The 24,490-nt window shown below is 40.4% G+C and overlaps 1 protein-coding gene across 1 annotated transcript in view; it reads left to right on the top strand.

The window, feature by feature from the left end:
• Positions 1-1,836: 1,836 nt before the first annotated feature.
• LOC106602816 (transcription initiation factor TFIID subunit 6) overlaps positions 1,837-24,490 on the top strand; it is a 66,339-nt gene continuing 43,685 nt past the window's right edge. Inside the window, exons 1-3 of the mRNA XM_014195707.3 lie at positions 1,837-2,030; positions 23,160-23,320; positions 23,524-23,610. Of these exons, the coding sequence (XP_014051182.1) occupies positions 23,165-23,320; positions 23,524-23,610 (243 nt within the window). The 5' untranslated portion in view covers positions 1,837-2,030; positions 23,160-23,164. The remainder of the gene's footprint in view (positions 2,031-23,159; positions 23,321-23,523; positions 23,611-24,490) is intronic.

Here is a 24,490-nt window from a genome sequence, read left to right as displayed (position 1 = left end):
GGCGTTGCACACACCATGCTGGCGTTGCAAACACCATGCTCTACCAACTGAGCCACAGGGAAAACCTGGCTTCCGGGTTAATTGAGCAGTCTGTCAAGAAGCATTGCGGCTTGGCTCTCGACCTTCGCCGAGTCCGTAGGGGAGATGCAGCGATGAGACAAGATCGTAACTACCAATTGTCTATCACGAAAAAGGGGATAAGTTCATGGACCAGAAACGTTTGAATACATTGGCAAGTCATCCATATCAGCTATGTTTTCTAAAATGGCAGTATATGAGGCTGAATGAACTGTTTCGCTGCCAGACAAGGCTCCGCTGATAGCCAGGTGTAGCAGTGGTAAGGTGTTGGGACTCTGCTGCTGGTACAGCTTCATGTAGGCCCTAACAGATTGTGGCCACCGTTTGCCACCATTATAGTGCAATGAATGTATTGTTTAGTGTTGTGGCTTTGCTGGCCTGCATACCAATTTATTTATTTTTTGCCACACCAAGATTTACATGCTAAAATCACCACTGCTCGTGATCCCTACCACACTTTGCACATCTCATTTTACCTTTGCACACATTAGCAAAATGACCCATCCCTTGGCACTTAAGGCACCGAAGTGGAGGCGGCACATACTCTCTGACTGGACAACTGAGTGATCCTAGCTGCACCCTATTCTGCAGGTTCCCTTCAAATTGTAACAGTACAGTTGCAGTGTCTACTCGACTGCCACTCTTTTTGCTTTTCATCCTTTTCACATCAATAACTTTTCCTCCTTTCAGGGAAGCCTTAACTTCTTCAATGATCATTTCTTATGACATCGCAGCAATTACTCCTCTCATTTTAGACATATGTGAAATGTCACATTCCCGGTGCTAACTCCCATTTGGTGAGTTCAATCTCAAAGCTTTCTCCTGCTGAATTTCACTGTTTGCAATGATCCAGCGGTTTGGCATCCTTAATCACCCCAATCTCTTCCCTAATTGCTTTTGTAAAATGTAATGGCTGAAAGTACTTGCTTGCTGTTTCTGGGAACACCACCAAAACTGTGGAACTTTCTACAACTCTTTGTCTAGAGTGGTCTTGTGCTTTACAGGTCTACTCTCAACACTACTCATTGTTTCCCCAGCAGTATTCATCCCTCCATCACCCTCATTGCGGTTCTTACTCCAGTTCCTCCGATTTGCAATAGGTGTAAATAGCTGATCATCAATAGTTTTATCATCATTATCAATTGCACTAATGCTACCATCTGACTTATCCGCCATGCCAACCCGTCACAGTACAGTTGTGCAAAAAAAACTAAGATACAGCTTGTTACCGACCGCAGACATCGCAGTTATGTTTTCTGGACCATCTGATTGGTCAATATCTTTCATCGTTAGGCATGTTATCGGTGACGTTCCAGGTTGTCTTTTTTGGAATCGTGTTTGCGCTTGGATAAGTATTCTCAGGGACCACATCCATATGATATAGCAATCTTCTGAGCTGTGCAGCGCGACTGCAATAAAGACAACCTGTAACAGACCTGTGGCTTAGGGTAGGTTTGCATTGTAGGAACTAGGATAAGGCAAACGGCTGGTAAATATGGAACAATTGCTGCCAGTCAGAACTAGCCGATTGATAAAAACATCCAACTAATCCTTACAGATGTGTAGTGTGAAATATTCAACAACAAAAAAAGTTACATTGAAGTGTTACGAAATCCTTACGTATACTATATTTTACAATAAGACCAACTTCATAAAACTGTATACCACCATAGACACAAAAGTAACACGCTTCAAAATAGAGGATGTCACTTCATTCACGTAAACATGTTTGAGGACCTTGAAAGGTAAAACAAAATGGCGGATATTCAGAAAACGGTGCCAGAGCTGCAGACCATAAAGCAGTTAAAATAAACCTACAAATGAATATATACTGTAATGATCTAGATTTGCAAAGAAGCCATTATCGCACATTTTAATAGTATTTGTTTCTTTTTAATTCGTTTAACTTTCTCCTGTTGGTGTTTAACGGCCGTATTTGTAGCTTTACAAAGGTAAGAGCGCTATGCTAGGCGAATCAACTTGGCTTTCTAGCATTAGCGAACGTTAGCTAACTGTTAGCCAGCTAGTAAATCAACAAAATGCACCAAGTTGTCTGGCTTGCACGCTGTATAAAAATGGTTAAAATAACACACTTTGGAGAGTTTGCTGTATGTGTTGCTTTAGGTTCTGATTAGTAGTTCGCTAACTAATGATCTCAGACCGGATAAACTACTGGAATGGTCTCGCTAGCTGGTAACTACTAACTAGCCAGCAAGTTTACATTTCGATGACTACCGTTTGCTGTCAGAGTTTGAAATAAGAAACGCATATGTTATTACTAGGCTGTTGATCCTATGTTATTGAAAGTAGAAAACACATACGTGTAAAGCTTTTGTCCATTCAGACAGAATGAGGGAACATCAGGGTGCATTCATTACCTCTTGCAACGGAAACAGTTCACCGTTCAAGAACGAAACGGAGGGACCTACCGGAATTTGTCCAATAGAAACTCTCCTTTCCGTTTGAAGTAAACGGTTTCTATTGCAAAACGTTTGGCAACAATCGGCATAATGAATACGCCCCATTTTACTGCTGGTTCGTTCAGCCATTCATGGGGGGGGGAGATAAACGCCGAAAATAGGTTTACACAGGTTAAGGAGATTGTACACGTTATGTTCTGAGATAATATCAGTCAGTTAACATGACCTCTATGAATTATGAAGCCTGTGTGCTTTTTCTGATTACATAAATGCTTAAATTTACAAAAAGTGACTAGCTCATGAAAATGACCATAGAACAAACCGTATAAAATCTCCTAAACTCTCTCTTATCGTGCGACGTCATGTTTTCCCCCTGATACATGTAATCTTGCATTTCTCCACTATCCATTCGTGAATTGCCAGAAACCTAACATTAGATACTGGGACATGGCCTGGATTCAGAGGCATGCTTTGTGTTCAAAACAAGATGAGTCGTTTTTGAATGAATTAGAACAGTATGCTTTCTTTCTAAGATGCATTTTGAAGTTATTTATAACATAGACATTAGAACTCAAAACTAGGAAAACAGACAGTTCCCTTTGTCGGTCCTCTGTACAACATAGCTATAGGGAGATTGCACGATAGCGCCCTCTACTGAGTAACATTAGAATGACACCTGATGTGATTCAATTATATATTAATGGTAAGTGTAACATCTATATAGCACTTTGACATCGGCTGATGTAAAAAGGGCTTTATAAATACATTTGATGAATTCATTGAAACTTGCATGCTCAGGCTGCTCTGGATCGAGCCAGCTTGTGCGATGACTGTCGCTGGCTGCATCTAAGCTCTCTCAAGAGGCGTGTAACTTTCCTTAGAAGGTTTGGTGAGACAGAAGTTGACTTTCCTCCCGTGGGTGCCTGTACCTTGGTGAAGTCTGAGTTGCAGGATACGAGGGTGGATCTGGGTTCATAATCGAATCACATGGAGCTGTACTCCCAGCATGGTGATATAGTGCTGGCTGATATGTCGGTGTCCTTCAGTGTTACATAGGACTCGCGTTCAGATGACGACGTGGTTACCATGAAATGCTTACTTACGAGCCCTTTCCCAACAATACAATTCAAAAGTAAGAAAATTAACAAATAAAAAAATAATAACACAATAAAATAACAGTGAGGCTATATACAAGGAATGCCAGTACCAAGTCAGTGTACTCGGGTACGAGGTAGTTGGTGTGATTGAGGTAATATTTGACTGATTTCAGGAAACTAGGCGTATGTAGCGTGTCACTAAAAGTCTAAATGTGTTTTTTGGCAGAAATGCCTTCTGGAACATGTGAACTTTCATGTGCCTTACTATCAAACTTGTATGCCATCTGTAAATACAATTGTTAAATTACGAGCCTAGTTGGTTTAGCCACAGAAAAAAAGCAGGAACCTTCCCGCTAGCCATAATTGGCTGAGATAATGAGTAGGCTGGACATGCCGAGAGATGAGTTCGAATTTGTCTGCCATGTAGCACGCTTATGTCTATTTGAGCTCGTCAGTATGTGTAGTAGGTAATCCTCTCTAACGTGGCTTTAAACAAAAAAAGTTAGCATGTATTAAAACTACATATGTGTTGCTCTCCACTTTCTGGAGGACTGAGTTTTGAAATCAGTGGAAATTAGAGTATGATAGCTAAGGAGATGGAGAAAACCTGTCTCCAGATTACATCTTCAAACTAAGGGCAACCATGGCATCTGGGGCAGAGGGAGAAGCATCCATTCATGTATGATAGTCTAGCCAGTAGGGGTGGGCGGTATACCGGTATGAACGTGAATACCGGTATGACGTTGTGCCATGGTATGGATTTTGCCATATCGTGCATATCATAATAAATTAATAAATGTATGAAATAAGATGTTTTTTGTTTTGTTCAAATTCTCAGTCGAATCATACAGCCTAGTGGGCTAGTTCAAATTGTTTATCTTTTACTAAGAACGTAGCCTTTTTTAGCAAATAAAAAACACTCGAAGCATGGACGTTACACAGAATCAGCCTGCCAATCAAAGTCAACAAACAAGCATGCGCAACTGCAGAGTAAGCAAACATTTAGTGAAGTAAACTCCTTTCATTAGCAGAAGTGTCCAAAAATCAAGCGCAAAAGTGTAAGCAAGCATTGAGGATGACTGAAGACCAGGACAATAACACTATTGAGGTTGATTTGCAGGACCATGAAGAATTAGTTCGAAGAAAGGGGGCTTCGGTCGTTTGGAACTGGTTTGGCTTTAAGATATCCGACCTCAACCAACAAACAGTACTATGTAAGTTGTCAGAGCATTGCTGGTGTTTCCACCTTTGCCTATCACAATCTTTTTCACCACCTGAAAACCCAGCATGTGCACGAATATGAAGAAACTACCAGAATGCGTGCAACAAACCCCCGGAGCAGGGGAGCAAGTCCCAAGACATCTTCAAGCCAGACCCACACTCAGCTATCACTCAAGGCATCATTCGTTAGTGGTACTTCCTATGACAAGAAAAGCAAGAAGTGGAATGAGATAACGAGTGCAATTATTTATCACATAGCGAAAGACATGGAATCAGTTCAAACTGTGGAGAAAGATGGTTTCAGAAAGTTGATTCGAACTCTAGACCCAAGATACGAGATCCCGAGCCGTAAATACTTCAGCAAAACATGTCTGACAGAACGCTACGCAGAATGTCGGGACAGAGTTGCCAATTAAATCCGTAATGCTGCATTCTTCTCTACCACTGCCGAATTATGGTCATGCCGGACCAGAGCATACATTAGCCTCACAATTCATTACAATGACGACAACTGGAAGCTGCAAAGCAAATGCCTTCAGACCTCTTATTTCCCAGACCAACACACCAGAGAAATAATTGCAGCTGGGCTGAGGGAGGCACTTTCATCCTGGGGCTTGAAAGAGTTGCATCAAGTATGTATGACTACCGACAGCGAATCGAACATGGTCACAGCATTGAAGCTGAACAAATACACAAGACTAGGTTTTTTCGGACACAGGCTACACATTGCTATTGGTAAGTTTCAACGTCCAAAACACACAGAGCTAGATAGAAAAATAACGTAACTTAAAAACAACAACTTAAAATGCGGATAGCTATTGTATTCCTTATCTCCTCTGTTTAAAGTTATAGCTGACTACACTGCCTGATCCTTCTTATACTTTAAGCTGAATATATACAGCTATGCAAATCTATCATATTTGTAAATGTGTGCAATATCCAAACATTACATCGTTTTTTTCCCCTAATTGATACATTAGCCTGTGGTTTCAATATGTGAAGCTATCTTCTCTCTTTTAATAATAAATAGCCTACTCAATAAATTATCCCGTTTTCTAAAGCAACATAGCTCTCTTAATCACAACAGTTGTATGTACGTCTATAGATGGATTACATTTGTAATCATGTCCAGTGTCCATGCTGTAAATTGATGTAATTACAGCAGATGCAATGTTATTTCTATTGAATAATTGTGATTCATATGTAATTATTTTTCACCTTTTTATTTTTCAGAGAAGAGTGTCCAAAACGAACCTCTGGTTTCCCGGTGTGCAAGAAAGTGATCAGCACATTTTTCTATAGTTGGAAGCAGAAGGCCCTGATAAGTGCACAGGATAAACTGAGTCTGCCCCTCCACAAGTTCATCACGGAATCCCCGACAAGGTGGGGATCTCGACTGCAGATGATGGAGAATCCTGGAGCAAGAAAAGGCCATCACACAAGTCCTGGCAGCAGACAAAAAAACACAGCACCTTGCACCCTCCTGGCAAAACATTGAGGTCTTTGAATCTATCACGGCAGCACTTAAGCCCCTCCAGGAGAGACATACGTGAGTGTGTCCTATCTGAAGCCGGTCCTCCATTTGTTCAAGATGGAGGTTCTGAAATTAAATGAGGGCGAAGCCAAACTGACCCGAGAGATTAAGATGAGGGTCCTCAATTACCTGAATGACAAATACACCGACCCTGAAACAGATGAGATGCTCACCGTGGCTACCTTTCTGGACTCAAGGTTCAAGACCACCTACATGACCACTGAGAAGCTGGTGAAGGTGAGAGCTGCCTCTGAGACAGAAGCCCTCCTGGTATGGGTACACAGCAGTGGGAGACTTCTCTCTTGAAGAGGACCAGAGTGAGAGAGGGAAAGAAGCTGCTACTGCTCCACAATCCGCAAAGAAGTCCAAGAAGAGCCTTCGGAGCTTCTTTAAGAAAGCCAGTAGTGCACCTGCCTTAAGAACCCAGAGACAGGTCATGGAGCAAGAGCTGGACAGCTACACTCTGATGATGGCAGCAGACAGTGAGGCTGATCCTTTGGAGTGGTGGCGAGTTCACGCTTCCCACAAGTGAGTTGTCTGGCAAAGAAATACTTATACATCCCTGCCACAAGTTCCCCCTTTGAGATGGCATTTAGCAGTGGGGGCAATGTGGTCACATGCCACAGGACAACTTTGAAGCCAAAAACTGTCAATAGGCTGGTGTTCCTGGCACGGAACTTGTGAAGAGGGAGGCAGTGAATTGTTACATGTTGAACTGAGAAACATACAGACTGGTTACTGCTTTAAGAAGTTAGTTTGAAAAGGTTTACAACTTGAATTCATAATGACCAGTGTTATGCTGAAAAAAGACTGCACTTCTTATATTTGGCAGGAAAAAGTAAAAAAAAAAAAAAAATAGTTTTTACTTAAAAAAAGTGTTTAATTTTACTGCATATTTATTTAACTCATATACCTTTGTTTATGTTTCATGTTGGCATAGGTTTACCACAGAAGTAAAGAAAAAAAAAAAAAAAGTGCAATGCCCCCTTTCTGTTTCTCTAAGGTTAAAAGCAATATTTTGTAATTTATTAATTTGAAGGGCTCATAAAATGTAAAATAAATAAATAACAGTATATTGTGATATTATATCGTTATTGTCTGGACAGTGGAAAATATCGTGATATGAATTTTTGTTCATATCGCCCACCCCTACTAGCTAGCTATATTTTCAGATATTGCACATTTATAATTTAGTCAGTCATTTTCATTTCAAGTTAAAGTGTGCTGCTAGCTAGCTAACGTTATGTGTATGATCTGTGTAGTAATATTACTCGTCTCTCAGAGCCATATGGTTAGCTACCTGCAGATTCATGCAGGGTAGTAATGTCATGAGTTGGGATTATTGTTCATTGTTTAGCTAGCTAGCTAGCTAGCTACATGTCTTAACAAAAGACTCCACAATGCGAGCAACCATTTCAATAATATGTTCATGATGTCACTGCGACACAACTGTTGATAGATGTAGCTGGTAAATTCGCACTGGCTATATACTCTGATTTCAGACCACTCTCGTCTGAGTGTGCCAGAGCACAGAATAACTGACGAATTTACGAACGCTCAACACCCATTGAATATGTCCCTTGTCAGTAAACGTTGGCCAAAAAGCGTAATTCAATTGTTTCCCAGCAGCACAGTTGCGGTCACCAACACTCTGGATAACATAAAAACAGCTTAACCAGCTCTGCTAGGGCAAATAAAATGGTCAGAGTGAGCTGTTCTCTCATTTGTCTGGAAATAGCTAGCAAGCTAGCCAACTTTAGCCAGTTAGCTTGGGTGCTTGACTGCTGTTGTTAGGACAGAACAATCGGATCAACCCTACTTCAAAACAGCAAAATCTCATAATTAAAATTCCACAAACATACAATTATTATACACCATTTTAATGATAAGATTCTCATTAACCTCCCTGGGCAAGGTGGGACGTTTGTGGCGCGAAATACAAATACCTCATAAATGCTATAACTTCAATTTCTCAAACATATGACTATTTTACACCATTTTAACCTCTTAGGGCTAGGGGGCAGTATTGACACTGCCGGATAAAAAACGTACCCGATTTAATCTGGTTACTACTCCTACCCAGTAACTAGAATATGCATATACTTATTAGATATGGATAGAAAACACCCTAAAGTTTCTAAAACTGTTTGAATGGTGTCTGTGAGTATAACAGAACTCATATGGCAGGCAAAAACCTGAGAGATTCCTTTACAGGAAGTGGCCTGTCTGACCATTTATTGGCTTTCTTTGACATCTCTTTCCAAAACAAAGGATCTCTGCGGTAACGTGACACTTCCCACGGCTCCCATAGGCTCTCAGAGCCCGGGAAAAAGCTGAATGTCGTCATTCCAGCCCCAGGCTGAAACACATTATCGCCTTTGTCAAGTGGCCGATCAAGGGACAGTGGGCTTAGGCGCGTGCACTGGTCTCCCCCGTCTTTCTTTTTTTCCCTCTGTTTACCTAATTGCAGATTCCCGGTCAGAATATTATCGCTTTTTTACGAGATAAATTGCATAAAAATTGATTTTAAACAGCGGTTGACATGCTTCAAAGTACGGTAATGGAATATTTAGAATTTTTTGGTCACGAATTGCGCCATGCTCGTAACCCTGATTTACCATTTCGGATAGTGTCTGGAACGCACGAACAAAACGCCGCTATTTGGATATAACGATGGATTATTTGGGACCAAACCAACATTTGTTATTGAAGTAGAAGTCCTGGGAGTGCATTCTGACGAAGAACATCAAAGGTAATCAAACTTTTGTAATAGTAAATCTGACTTTGGTCAGGGCTAAACTTGGTGGGTGTCTAAATAGCTAGCCCGTGATGGCTGGGCTATGTACTTAGAATATTGCAAAATGTGCTTTCACCAAAAAGCTATTTTAAAATCGGACATATCGAGTGCATAGAGGAGTTCTGTATCTATAATTCTTAAAATAATTGTTATGCTTTTTGTGAACGTTTATCGTGAGTGATTTAGTAAATTGTTAGTAAATTCCCCGGGCCGTGCACCGGGGCCGGATCTTCCGGGAAGTCATCGAACGAAGTCTCTCGGACGTTCTGTTTCGGTTTAATAACATTTTCAAATTTTGGTCATTTTTCACCTGTCCCGGATTATACCACAGGAGGGCGAATGGAGGGCACATGGAATCATATTGCAAATGTAACAAACATCACCAATCATGACTTGGCCTTTTCTCCTAAACGGAAAAGACTTCGAAGACGAAACTTGGTGAGCATTGGTTTGGCATAATGGGCAGTTGGAGTCGAACAAGATGGAGTCGAGGCCTCAACGCTTTTTGAGTTAAGGCCATTTTTCTGGGATTAAAGGTTAAAAATGAAAATTGAGCGCTAATTTGACCGCTTCACGGCAAAGTACATGAGCCTACGGTGTCAGGAAAAAAAGAAACAGACATTTATCTATCGTCATTTAAGAGAAATTGTACAATGTCAAATTGGTGATATTCCAAAAAAAATGAGTTTTTTTTTCAGAAAGTTACAGATCCAGTTGCAGCGTGTTCAGATGAATCCGTTAAGGCGTGTTTCGGAGCTCTGTGAGATTTCTGTGATTTTCTGAAACAACACACACTCGTTCAACCCTCTGTAAATAAGTCAGTTCTTAATGTAAAGACTTAAAACTCAATATTCTATAAGAGCCTAACCCAAGGAGGATATGTGTTCACTTTCAGCTTCCTGTGTCAACCAGAAGTGCCTTAAAATGGTGTCATAGGGGCTGTTTCGAAGGGTTAAAAAGGTCAGATCTTTCCACAACTTCATATGTGTGATTAGGCACCCTCATGAACTGTAAATCAGTAATTTCTCCAAACAGATGTCAAAGAAAAGCTCTCTCACACACACACACAGCAAGGATGGAGTGACAGAGTGCAGATTGTGAAAATCACTCAACTCAACCCTGTGTAAGTCAGTCAATTCCTAAGGTAAAGACTTAAAACTCAGGATTCTGTGAAAGCCTACCACAAAGACAACGTGTCGATTCTAAGCTTCCTGTGCCAACCGGAAATGCCTTAAATTGGGGTCACAGTAGCTGTTTTGAAGGGTTAAAAAAGTCACATCTTTCCAAAACTTCATGTGTGACTAGGTAACCCTCATGAACTGTAAATCTGTCATTTATCCCATCAGATTTGAAAAAAACTAACACACACACAGCTAGGCCATAGTGACACAGTGTGGGGCTTAGAGACATACAATGCCTGCAATAGTTACCTTCGTACGAACGATTCAAGAACCGTCAGACCTAGAGCTCTGAAACTTTAGAAACCTGTTCTAGAGATCAAGTCGATAGTGCACGGTGAGTTATGTGGCTCTAGAAGGTTCTCAGACCGAGAAACAGCCTCGTACATTTGCAATATGTTCAATTAATTTTGACCATCACGAAAATGGCGACATTTAGAAATGTCCCAGAGTTGCAAGACTAGGTGCATTGAAACCGCCTCGGCCCATAGAGACGGACCCCAACGTTTCTGTCCGATAGCTCATTCAAGGACCCCGTAGCAATTAAGGTCGTTGCTCGGGCACCGAATGACCTATTGAGCCGAAACTTGGGATTCGGGGTCGCCTCACATAGGCCTACACATAATGTCAGAGCTGGACCCGCAGCTAGAACGTAACTACATGTTTTATGTTTTTTTTATAGTTTAAACTGAAGGCGCTGTGAATTATGGGCCTGCTCTGATATATGTGATAGTTGGCTTCTAAACGAGTTGGAAAAAGTGGATTTGGTGTCAGATGGTATCAGTTTGGTGTCAGAATGACACTGATGGATGCTGACTGATGGATGCTGACTTGCTGGGTGACGAGCGATGGAGAGAAACCAGAGTCACTGCCCGGCCATCCTGAGTTCATCGGGCCAGTCAATTTTGCATTTCTGCAGTATTTTTGAATATGTCAAATTTGTGATGGTAAATTCCCATTGAAAAATATTGCAAGAAATTGCAACATATTGTACATTTGCAATATGATTCAATTGTGCAAAACATCTCCAAATGGACATGATGAAAACACCACAACGAGCGATGGAGAGGAACCACGGTCACTGCCCGGCCATCCTGAGTTCATCGGGCCAGTCAATTTTGCATTTCTGCAGTATTTTTGAGCATGTCAAATTCGTGATGTAATGGTCATTTTGGACGTTTTTCTAAAAATCGTTAAAAAACAACAGAGTCCCACTTCTCCCTCATCATACATGACAAATAGACCATCTAGGTTGATTCATGGCTTAACATAGGGCTATATATCATTTGGGCAGTACAAATGCCATTTGGACATGGTTCACTGACTTTTGGGTTTGGAAACCGACTTCCTATGATTGTACATGGCAAATGGACAAACATCCTGATTTGGCACATTCAATACTTTCATTCATATATAATTGACCAAAAAATTATTGGACATTTCATTTGGACATTTCTTATGGCATTTGGCAAAAAATGTACTTCCTATGAAATCATATTGCAAATGGACAAAACATATGCCTTATGTACAAGCAAAAACAACAACAAAAAATGATGTCAATAAAATATGTCAAAAGTATGTTCATACAGCTCTTATACATGTGTAATTGACGAAAAACGGTCCAGAAAGCACTTTTTTAAGGGGGTGATAAGTTTTCAATTTTTTTCCAAATTTGACCCTTGGGTGTTGACTTGTGTTACATTTGCAATATGAAAATCCACGGTGGAGCGCGCTCGCCATCTATAGGATTTTTGGGGTGTGACACTTGGCATTTGCCATATGACATTTGCAATATGATTTGGATGAATATGGGCCAAATTGGGTGGTATTGTCCATTGGGTGTATGATTCGTACAGTGCCAATATGTTCCCATTAATTTTTGTCCATTTGGAGGGGGTGTTCCCTTACATATGTAATTATTGGCGGAGACTCAAGTCATATTTTTCGATATACTGTAGGCCTACCGTAGGCAACATGAGTCTCACTAGTGTTGAGTAATATGCTATTAAAAGTGGTGTAGGTCTTATTTAAAGAGCATATTGAAGTTAGAAACAATAGGATTTGAATCAATAGCCTACAACTATTTTAGCACCGTTTCGCACTGCTCTGAGACAAGCATGGAGACTGGTCTTGATAAATCAATGACATTTTTATTTTCACTGAATCTCTGTTTGGGTATTGTTTAGAATGAGAAAATTAGGGGGTAGAGATGTTATGCTCTTAGTGTAACCTTAATTTGTTTTTAACTGACTTGCCTAGTTAAATAATTATTTACAAGGACAGCCTACTCCTTCCTCCCCATCAGGGAATTGAACCCCGGTCTCCCGCATGACACAGGGATGCTTTAGTTAAATAGCCCAGTACTGTAGCCTACTCCCGATCGTCACGTTGTACAGCGCCATATTTTCCATTCCATCCTAACGGAAACCTGGAGGGTTTTAATTTTTCTTGGAATAGAAACACCATAATATTAATCAAAAATAATTAAGCAAAATTTCTTAATCTCTATGGGCTAGGTTTCTCAACAGCCAGTTGAATCCTGTGGCGCGTTATTCAAATCCTTAGATATGCTATTACTTCAATTTTTTAAAATATGACTATTTTACACCATTTTAAAGACAAGACTCTCGTTAATCTAACCACACTGTCCAATTTCAAAAAGGCTTTACAACGAAAGCAAAACATTAGATTATGTCAGCAGAGTACCCAGCCAGAAATAATCAGACACCCATTTTTCAAGCTAGCATATAATGTCACATAAACCCAAACCACAGCTAAATGTAGCACTAACCTTTGATGATCTTCATCAGATGACAACCCTAGGACATTATGTTATACAATACATGCATGTTTTGTTCAATCAAGTTCATATTTATATCAAAAACCAGCTTTTTACATTAGCATGTGACTAGCATGTGACTAGCATTCCCACCGAACACTGCGGGTGAATTTACTAAATTACTCACGATAAACGTTCACAAAAAGCATAACAATTATTTTAAGAATTATAGATACAGAACTCCTCTATGCACTTGATATGTCCGATTTTAAAATAGCTTTTCGGTGAAAGCACATTTTGCAATATTCTCAGTAGATAGCCCGTCATCCCAGGGCTAGCTATTTAGACAACCAGCAGGTTTAGCACTCATCAAAGTCAGATTTACTATAAGAAAAATGTTATTACCTTTGTTGTCTTCGTCAGAATGCACTCCCAGGACTTCTACTTCAATAACAAATGTTGGTTTGGTCCAAAATAATCCATCGTTATATCCAAACAGCGGCATTTTGTTCGTGCGTTGTAGACACTATCCTAAAGGCTAAATAAGGGTGACGAGCATGGCGCAATTCGTGACAAAAGAATTCTAAATATTCCATTACCGTACTTCGAAGCATGTCAACCGCTGTTTAAAATCAATTTTTATGCCATTTTTCTCATAAAAAAGCGATAATATTCCGACCGGGAATCTGCGTTTAGATAAACAGACAAAGGAAAAGAAAGCATTCGGTCGAAGCGGGCACGCGCCTAAGCCCATAGTACTCTGAGTGGCCACTTGCCAAAAGCGATAAAGTGTTTCAGCCAGAGCCTGCCTCGATATCGTTCAACTTTTTCCCGGGCTCTGAGACCCTATGGAAGACGTAGGAAGTGTCACGTTATTACACAGATCCTGAGTCTTCAATAAAAAGAGCCAAGATGAAACACTACTTCTCAGACAGGCCACTTCCTGCTTGAAATCTTCTCAGGTTTTGGCCTGCCATAGGAGTTCTGTTATACTCACAGACACCATTCAAACAGTTTTAGAAACTTTAGGGTGTTTTCTATCCAAAGCCAATAATTATATGCATATTCTAGTTACTGGGCAGGAGTAGTAACCAGATTAAATCGGGTACGTTTTTTATCCAGCCGTGTCAATACTGCCCCCTAGCCCTAACAGGTTAAAATCAGTCCCATATACTATGTTATTACAAAAAAGGTTTTAAATTCTCTAGTACAGCCACTATTGAAGGCTATCAAATGCTTCTCAAAGATGCCCTCTGGTGATCAAACTAGCACTAACTAGCGTTAATGGTACAAGTGGTTCACACTTAAATAACGTGCCATAAAATTCTGCGGCACCATGCAAGCTTCGCCGCAACTTTTAAAGGACGAACCACTAATGGTAATCTGGTGCGTACCAAGTGGGACCTAACTTTTTAGTTAAAATGTAATTTCAGCAATTACATGTGGAAAAACATATGAATGAACATTAGCAATCCAGCAGCAGATGAAACCAGGGGTTGGAAGGGAAATCATTTTAGTTTTGAACAGAACAATAATTTTTCGCCATTCCGTTCCACTGTTCCGACCCAGCAAAATAAAGTTCTAAACCGGTTCAAAACAAAACAAAAGTAATTGTTTATATTGTTCCTTTCTATTCCTTTTTAAATGTCTGAAATCAGTTTACCTCAACATTAAATGACTTCATCAATGGATAGAGCAGCTTGTTATGTGGCGGGCAAGCTATGTACATGCATTGGACAGACAAGTGTAGTGTAGGTGGTGACATGCGATTGAAATTTTGCAGGTGAGGAGAACGCTGGGCATCATCTGAATTAAGGCCACAGAATTATACCTAAGGAGGAGCGGCTTTTATGAAGGAACTTTGAATGTCTTTGAACTTCAGAGAATTAACTGACGTTGGACCAGAGGTAGCCCTTGATCATGACTCATGACAGTTCCATTACATTACACATAATGCCGCCTAGAGTTTTTGAGAGCTAGACTAGAGCTAGCTAACACACTTGTGTGTAGTTAATAAGGCCATTGTGAAACATGATAACTAACTAGCATTGAAAAGGTTAGTCCATTGTTCTCTAATTAATCACACACAAACTGTCAAAGATTTTCATCTGGCAGGCAGACACTGGAATATGTTTCTGAGTAACAGAGAGGGCTTTGCATAGGCACTTTGTTGCGATTTTTTTGTGGGACTGGAAAAAAATGCCTAGAACGTAAAATAACGCTATTAACTGGTTCCCATGCTTTTAAAAGAACGGTTCTGCTCTAGAACATTATTGATCACCTTCGTTCTCAGTTCTGGCTCTGTTCCTCAAAACAGTTTTCGGTCCTGTTCCCTGAACCAGTTACAACCCCTGGATGAAACAGAAAGAGAATTCTCTCCTCCCTCTCCCCGGTTTTAGCTTGCAGCTATCACTGTCTAGGTTTAGGATATTTAGTAGCCCATACCAGTGACAAACTTATGTTATCGACATATGGCAGTACACAAAAAAAAAATCTAGCTCACTTATTTTGCCGGCTAGAACGAAATAGCCACAGATTCATTCAGTAATGGGGGAATAGGCTATAGCAAGGTAACATTATCTGCTGCATCTTCAACAAGAAGCAACTGTGACCTACCTAGAGCTGACACCAATTAGTCGACTGTTCGATTGTTTGGTCGATAGGCTGTTGGTCGACCAAGATTTTTTTTAGTCGAGCAGTAGCAAATATTATATATATTTTTTTTTTTATGGCACACAAGACATCTGTCTTTTTTGCGCCCATCTGTGAACTAATCCATTGCAGAGGCCGAGAATAATCCATTGCGGAGGCCTCGGTGATGGCACAGTCCAAGAAGAAGGGGTGTGTGGCTAAGATGCTCAATGCACATCTCTCTCCAGAATGCTCGCAATCCTGCCAATTTGTGCACATTCATTGTTTCATAACACCATTGTATGAATTGTTTGCGTTTGATTGTTAGTGTCTATCAATTTCCATTACACATCACCAGTAGTAAATGTACCGTTAATTCCAATAATTTCTGTTAAAGTATTTAATATATTATTCCAATCTTTTTTCATTGTCAGAGTGGACACGTTGTTTGTAGAGCGCACAACCTATGCTACACTTGTGAGAAACAAGTTTTTGTTTATTTTATTCAATTTTCGAGTTTTGCCAATTTAGTCATTGTCTTGAGTGCTCCTGTCATTGTTGAGTATGGACGCACACCTGATTATGCATAGAAGTAGGACTATAGGCTACATGGCCTGCGTGCAAATGTAGACATAAATGTGCCCATTTGGGGAGCTGATGGTATTTCTGATTGGCTTGACGCACCACCACTAATGAGCTGTGGAGCTTCTCAAAGTAATGTTTTCACCTCAAACAGCAAGCTAACAAAAACTGTTTTTACATCCATTGAGAATGACAATAGTTTCTCAATGCATTTGAAAAATCTTTCCAGCTCTCTCCCTTTCGATAACCACTGTGTGAAAGGTAAAAATGTCATGCTCTGATCCAGTGGAAATGTCATAAAATAGGCCTACCTGATTACTTCTTATCCCTTGCGAGTATAGCCTACAGTTGTGTCTGTCCCGAGCTCACTGGGGTGGGACTTAAAAAAAAAAAAAGTTTGCTAGTACAAGCTTCAGGCCTGACCCAAGTTAGTAGTGATGCAATGTTTCAAGTTTGTTGCAGGCAGGCTATGTGTAGACAATATTTTCTACCTGCAGGCTTCAATGTTTTTATTTGTTGGCTTTATGTAAGCTGTTTTTACATAGTTGGCAATGTCAATATAAGTACATTTTTTTCATTTGTATCATATTCATTTAGATTTGAATTTAATTTTGATTAACCACATGACAATGATTGAGATACAAATGACATTATTATAAATTAAATGAAACTGTTCCAAGAAAATATGCATATGAATGCACATGCAGATCGGTAGAAATGGCTAGATACATTGGAATTCCACATGAGAAAGTTTGACGACTCCTCAGTGTAGCCTATTACCGGCAACATCAGGAGAGTACTGGCAGAGAAAGCGAGCAGGAGCATGGTCAGGTTTTCTTCTGGTTATCTTGATCTCTGGCTCCTTCTTGAGTAATTTGTCTTATTTCATCATTAAGTGAGCTTAAAGCATCAAACAAGCTCAATGCATATACATTTCCTTTTACAATCGATTGGTCAAAAGAACAGACGACTTTCGGTTGACCAACATTTTTTTTTTTGCCGGGGACAGCCCTTCTGTGACCACATTTATCCTAAGATCCAAAAATATACTTTTCTATGGACCAAAATCCACATTCCAACACTCCAAAAAAAGCATGGCTAACACGGAACCCAAACCGGCTGTGCGTGTGCGCCATATTGCATACATATATTTTGTCCCCTCACACCAGGTTAAAATATCAAAACAAACTCTGAATCAATTATATTAATTTGGGGACAGGTCGAAAGCATTTAACATTTATGGAAATTTAGCTAGTTAGCTTGCACTTGCTAGCTAATTTGTCCTATTTAGCTAGCTTGCTGTTGCTAGCTAATTTGTCCTGGGATATAAACATTGAGATGTTATTTTACTTGAAATGCACAAGGTCCTCTACTCCGCCAATTAATCCACACATAAAATGATCAACCGAGTCATCTCTTTTCCTTCCAGGCCTTTTCTTCTCTTGACTTTATATTGCGATTGGCAACTTTCATAAATTAGGTGCATTACCGCCACTGACCTTGTTCGTCTTTCAGTCACCCACGTGGGTATAACCAATGAGGAGATGGCACGTGGGTACCTGCTTCTATAAACCAATGAGGAGATGGGAGAGGCAGACTTGTCTGTGTCAGAAATAGAACTGATTTCTATTTTAGCCCTTGGCAACGCAGACGCTCGTTTGCGCGCTCAATAATTGAATAACATAGAATTCAAAATGTATTTTGCAATGCTCGCGCACGCGACGTGAGCAGTGTAGTCAGCCTGTTAGGGGCTTCTGCGAAATCCATGGCCAAAGTGTTGTAGTTGAGTTTAGCCCGCACATGGCAAGCCGTATAAAAAAATATATATAATTCCCCCAGAATTAACGCAACGCGCAGCCCACACAAATGCCTTGAAAACATCTCTTTCCCAAAGGCTTGTACTATCTATGACAGCATCAGCAGTTAGCTACCAACAGCTGGCAGACATGTTTACATTTGGTTAGTTTTATAAGTGCTTTAAGATGGAAGAAGTGAGCTAAATGTGGTTGCTCTTTAGCTAGCTAACATTAGCATAGAGGTAGCAAGCAAGCTAGCTCTTTCACTTACCCGATTCATTTCCATGCCATTGATAATGCTTGTGGTCTCTGCTGGTACTGCTGTCTGTTTTTAAATGCTTTAGAAGCCACGTCTCTGTTGGTACTGCTGTCTGTTTTTAGATGCTTTAGAAGCAACTTCTTGCTGAATCCCTCCTACCATTGGTGATAGCTGTGGAAGTTCTTGGATGAAATGTGCCCCACCGAAGTTAGAGCTGATTTGGAGAACCTCAAACCCAACTTTTAGTACAACATTATACTATTATAACAATTGATTTAAGAGTTTGTAATTTGAGAATGTTTTCTTGAGGTGCTGTAAGTTACTATTATATGAGTTTCTGGCATTGAGAAATAGGTGTTACACTGTCTTTTTAAATGGTGTGCCCCATCTCACGCCGGTTTGTAAACCTATTGCGCCCACTTGGGCTTTGGATGTGCTGTGTGAGGACCCTTTTAAACTGATGGATTCTGTGGATCTGAAGATCCTCTCCTATAAGACCACCCTGCTTGTGGCTTTGGCTTCGGATAAACGCGTTGGAGATCTCCACGCCTTATACCTTGACTACACCGCTCGGTCGCATGTGCGAGCCTTGCAAAATAAATGTAGAAATCTTTGTTATTCAATTATTGCACCCACACTGCTCGCGCGTGTCAACGAGCGTCTGCGTTGCCAAGGGCTAAAATAGAAGTCCTTTCTATTTCTGAAGCAGATCGCACTGCAAGTCCTTCCTCTCCCATCTCCTCATTGTTTTATAGAAGCAGGTACCCTCGTGCCATCTCATTGGTTATACCCACGTGGGTGATTGAAAGATGAACTGTGTTGCCGGTCGTCATGGTAATACTATGAAAGTTTAGATGCCAATCACCATATAAGTTCAAAGATGAAAAAGCCTGGAAGGAGGAGAGATGACTAGAAACGATTCGGTTGACTGTTTTATGTGTGGATTAATTGTAAGAGTAGAAATTAATTTCATAATTAATGTTAATGTAATTTATTTAGTCAAAGTTTTAAAATATTTGATCTATCAAATAAGTCAACATATCAGCCAGGATCGTCAGTGTTTGCGCGCATCACCTGCATGTTTGCGAGGTGAGTGGACCATTGCTCAAGGAGAGACACATTGCAGCAGCAGGTAGGCATAGCCTATAAAATATGATAGAGAACAGACTAACTAGGTAGATAATTCAAATCATATCTTGTACCCTCTAGTTAACAGTTCAGCTATTATTAGCTTGTATTCATGTTTTCGTCATGTCCCAAAAAACCTATCACTGACACTTGTGAATAAGGCCGTACAAAGTTGATTTACTTTTTTTGAACAATTCATATGATTAATTTAAACGATTATTTTCGCAGAAACGAACTATTCACTTTGCCATTGTATTAGTTGGTATTCGTTCAATCACGTTCATTTTTAGGAAAAATATTAAATGTAGCCTTTCTTTTGGATTAAGTGGCTTCAAAACTTGTTTTGTAGATACTTCCACTTTATTTGGCCATCCAATGTAGGGGATATTGCAACTCAATAAATGCTATTCAGCCTGCAAAGTAAACACTTTTAAGGTAGCTAAGATAAATATGACTAAACCAGAAAATATAAATTTCATGAAGAAAATGTGTGGGCTTGCTTCAGCTGAATAAAAAGATTTGTAGCCTACCATAGCCATTTGATCTTTTGATATATTGAATAAGCAAATTATTTCAAAAGACACAAAACATATCAAATTTTATTGGTCACATACACGTGTTTAGCAGATGTTATTGCGGGTGTTGCGAAATGCTTGTCAGAGCGGCATAGACTAAGATACAGTAGAATAGTATAGAATACAGTATATACATATGAGATGAGTAATACATAGACTAAGATACAGTAGAATAGGATAGAATACAGTATATACATATGAGATGAGTAATGCATAGACTAAGATAGAATAGAATACAGTATATACATATGAGATGAGTAATACATAGACTAAGATACAGTAGAATAGGATAGAATACAGTATTTACATATGAGATGAATAATGCAAAAATATGTAAACATTATTAAAGTGACTAGTGTTCCATTATTAAAGTGACCAGTGATTTCAAGTCTATGTACACTTCCGGTCCAAAGTTTTAGAACACCTACTTATTCAAGGGTTTTTCTTTATTTTGACTATTTTCTACATTGTAGAATAATAGTGAAGACATCACAACTAGGAAATAACACATATAGAATCATATACTAACCAATAAAGTGTTAAACAAATCAAAATATATTTTATATTTGAGATTCTTCAAAGTAGCCACCCTTTGCCTTGATGACAGCCTTGCACAATCTTTGGCATTCTCTCAACCAGCTTCAGCTGGAATGCTTTTCCAACAGTTTTGAAGGAGTTCCCACATATGCTGAGCACTTGTTGGCAGCTTTTCTTTCACTCTGGGGTCCGACCTCAATTTGATTGAGGTCGGGTGATTGTGGAAGAAGGTGTTTAGCTGAACTCGGATAGCCGAACCGAACTCTTGTACTTGCATACGTGGCTGGTTTTCCTTTGTAATCCGTGATTGTCTGTAGACCCTGCCACATACGTCTCGTGTCTGAGCTGTTAAATTGTGACTCCACTTTGTCTCTATACTGACATTTTGCCTGTTTGATTGCCTTACGGAGGGAATAACTACACTGTTTGTATTCGGCCATATTACCAATCACCTTGCCATGGTTAAATACTGTAGTTTGCGCTTTCAGTTTCAGTCCACTGTTTCTGGTTAGGGTAGGTTTTGATAGTCACAGTGGGTACATCATCTCCTATACACTTCCTGATAAACTCAGTCACCGTATCAGTGTATTCGTCTATGTTATTGTCGGAGGCTACCCGGAACATGTCATATTTGGTTGTAATGTTTTACGTCAAGGGTGGTCAACCATCTTTTAGGAGAGCTAATAGGTGTGCAGGCTTTTATTCCTGTCCACCTCTAAAGGTGTCAGCATGCTTCAGTTCAGCTGGTGCCTAGCTGAACTCGGCTAGCCGAACCAAACACGTGTACTTGCATACTCCCTTAAACGACCTTAGCTTGAAAAACGATTAAAAAAAGCGTCAATAGTACTGTTTGTCCATTTTGAAACGCATAGCCAGTATACATTACCTCAAAATAGTCAGAATGAATCAAAGACAAAATCTGTCATTCATTTTGCCAAGGAGATCTTAGTCGTGCAATTTTACATCTAACTAAGATATTTGGTGCTGTATTTCTCAATGAAAAAATGTGCATGAAAATTTTGTTGAATGACAACAAAGACTTTATTGAAGAATCCCTACTGTTGACCAATCACCGACGAAGGAACATAGACTTCGACTACGAATTCAGCTTGCCTCCATAAAAAATGTTGTGTGCACTCACCGGAGTCCAAAACGAGCAAAAGCGTCACATAATGTCATGCTAATATATGCACAAACTCTGCCGAACTGTTTCGGCTGGGAAGCATGTGCATGCCTTAACAAACCACATTTTAGAAATGGGCTGCTCAACCGGACCTTGATAAAACTGTGTCTGATGTGTTTGAGCAGGGCTTGATGAAAAGCCTGCACACCCAGTAGCTCTCCAGACTGAGGGTTTACCACATGTGTTTTATACAGTTGCCTAACAGGTATTCATTGTACTTTGTGGAATGAAGTGCCTTGCTCAACGACAGGAGATGGTACATGGGCTCAGAGAGCAGCCTCCCAGTGTTGATACCACATTACGCTTACTTTTGTATATAGAAACACAACCAATTGTTGGTCATAGAAATTTGGTTAAAAGTTATGGAAAAATCATGAAATTCCATCTGTCAAAATGTGAATGAACCCTGTTACTAGCATATGCGCCTAAATATTTTGCTGTGTGACCTGACCTGGAATTTTTATTTAGGAGCACCAGTGAACCTAGAAAAAAAAAGCTTTAGTACCTCAAAATGCTTCATTGGGCTCCTAAATTTCTTTGTGTGCATCTACATTTTTCAACTTAGGCACACACGTTCTCATTGTAAAAAAGTAGACTCTACGGTGACGTTGCGTTCTAATGCATCCTTCGCCTTTAAGGTCATGAATGTCCTACAGGTCTCTAGCTTTTGAGCTTTTTCCTATTTTGCCGCCTCTGTTTGCTTCTGAGGAGCAGCGGCTGTTACATGTCCGGTACGAGCGTTACGCATGTACATTGAGCATTTCTAACCAGCGTCTCTCCCACTGGATTGTGGAGGCTATTTCTCTGGCAAATGACAGCAGAAGGCAGGAATGACCTAATGGTGTACACGCGTACACTGTGCTTATGGCTGGAGAGGCAGAGGGTCATTAGGCAGTGCGTAGATTGTGCAATACCTGGGTACCGCACATTTTCCTGTTGGGTTGTAACTCTGGGTAGACTGCCGTGGACCATTTCATTTGGTGTCCACTGGGGTCGTCTTGGGCGTGATTTTGTATCCCCATAGCTGTGTTGAACCGAGTTGATCGACTAAAAGGGAATGTACAGATGACTATAACTACTGTTTACTGAAGGAGGGAAACAATGTACAACACCTGTTCAGCCCGCACCGCCCAGTTCTGGACTCGGTGAAGCTCGGTACTGAATTGAAGGAATTAATCCGGGCTTCGGGTTATCACCTTATCAGGCGTGATTCTAATGTTCTTCAGTAGAGGGCGCAATCATGCAAACTCCCCATAACTGTGTTTTACCTCGTTTCCTTTCTTCAGGTCATAAGTAACTGTACGTTTTCTTTCAGCTTGACATCCCTCCTCATTGACCTCTGCTCTATCTCTCTTATCCAACAGCCACCATGGCTGAGGAGTGGAGGCCGAAGCAGTGCACTGTGGTTCTGCCCACGGAGTCAATGAAGGCCATGGCAGAGTCCATAGGAGTGGGGCAGCTACAGGAGGAGAGCTGTGCTGCCCTGAGCGAGGAGGTCAGCTACAGAATAAAGGAGATCGCCCAGGTAAGAACAGGGCCGTGTTCCGTAGGGCACACAGTAGCAAAATGATTTACAACAGAGAATGATAAACTGTGATCTTATTGGACCACTCACTCTGACATGTCGCACCTCAGTTCATATCAATACCAATGAACATAGGGTAATTGTGTTATGAAATGTGATCCTTTGCTCATATTTTCTGTTTTCCCCCTCCCTTTGTCTTCCAGGATGCGTTGAAATTTATGCACCACGGAAAGAGATGTAAACTGACGACCAGCGACGTAGATCATGCTCTTAAACTGAAGAATGTAGAGGTGAGGGGGACTATACTACGCCATCATGGAGAAATGGTTATTTCTTTGGAGAACCTTTCGCAGGACCTCAATGAAATACAGTATATAGGCTATGTTGAAAGGAGCATTTCAGGTTTCATTTGCATAAGCAGACTTGTGAATTTAATGATATCAATCAATTGGTGGTATACAGTGCCTTTGGAAAACATTCAGACCCCCTTGACTTTTTCCACATTTTGTTACGTTACAGCCTTATTCTAAAATGGATTAAAAAAAATAAAAAATGCTCAGCACTCTACACAATACCCCGTAAAACGAAAACATTATAATTTTTTTTACATTTTCGCAAAAAAACAACAACAGATAACGTATTTACATAAGTATTCAGACACTTTGCTATGAGACACATAGTTGAGGTCAGGTGCATCTTGTTTCCATTGATCATCCTTGAGATGTTTCTAGAACTTGATTGGACTCCACCTGTGGTAAATTCAATTGATTGGACATGATTTGGAAAGGCACACACCTGTCTATAAAAGGTCTCACAGTTGGTCAGGGATTGTCACTCTGACAGAGCTCTAGAGTTTCTCTGTGGAGATGGGACAATCTTCTAGAAGGACAACCATCTCCGCAGCACCACCAATCAGGCCTTTATGGTAGAGTGGCCAGATGGAAGCCACTCCTCAGTAAAAGGCACATGACAACCCGCTTGGAGTTTGCCAAAAGGCACCTAAAGACTCTCAGACCATGAGAAACAAGATTCTTTAGTCTGATGAAACCAAGATTGAACTCTTTGGCCTGAATGTCAAGTGTCACATCTGGACGAAACCCAGCACCATCCTTTGGTGAAGCATGGTGGTGGCAGCATCATGCTGTGGAGATGTTTTTCAGGAACTGGGAG

The sequence above is a fragment of the Salmo salar genome, chromosome 04 (genome assembly GCF_965601325.2).
Source record: "Salmo salar chromosome 04, fSalSal1, whole genome shotgun sequence".
Lineage (NCBI taxonomy): Eukaryota > Metazoa > Chordata > Actinopteri > Salmoniformes > Salmonidae > Salmo > Salmo salar.
This window is presented reverse-complemented; position numbering and strand designations above follow the sequence as displayed.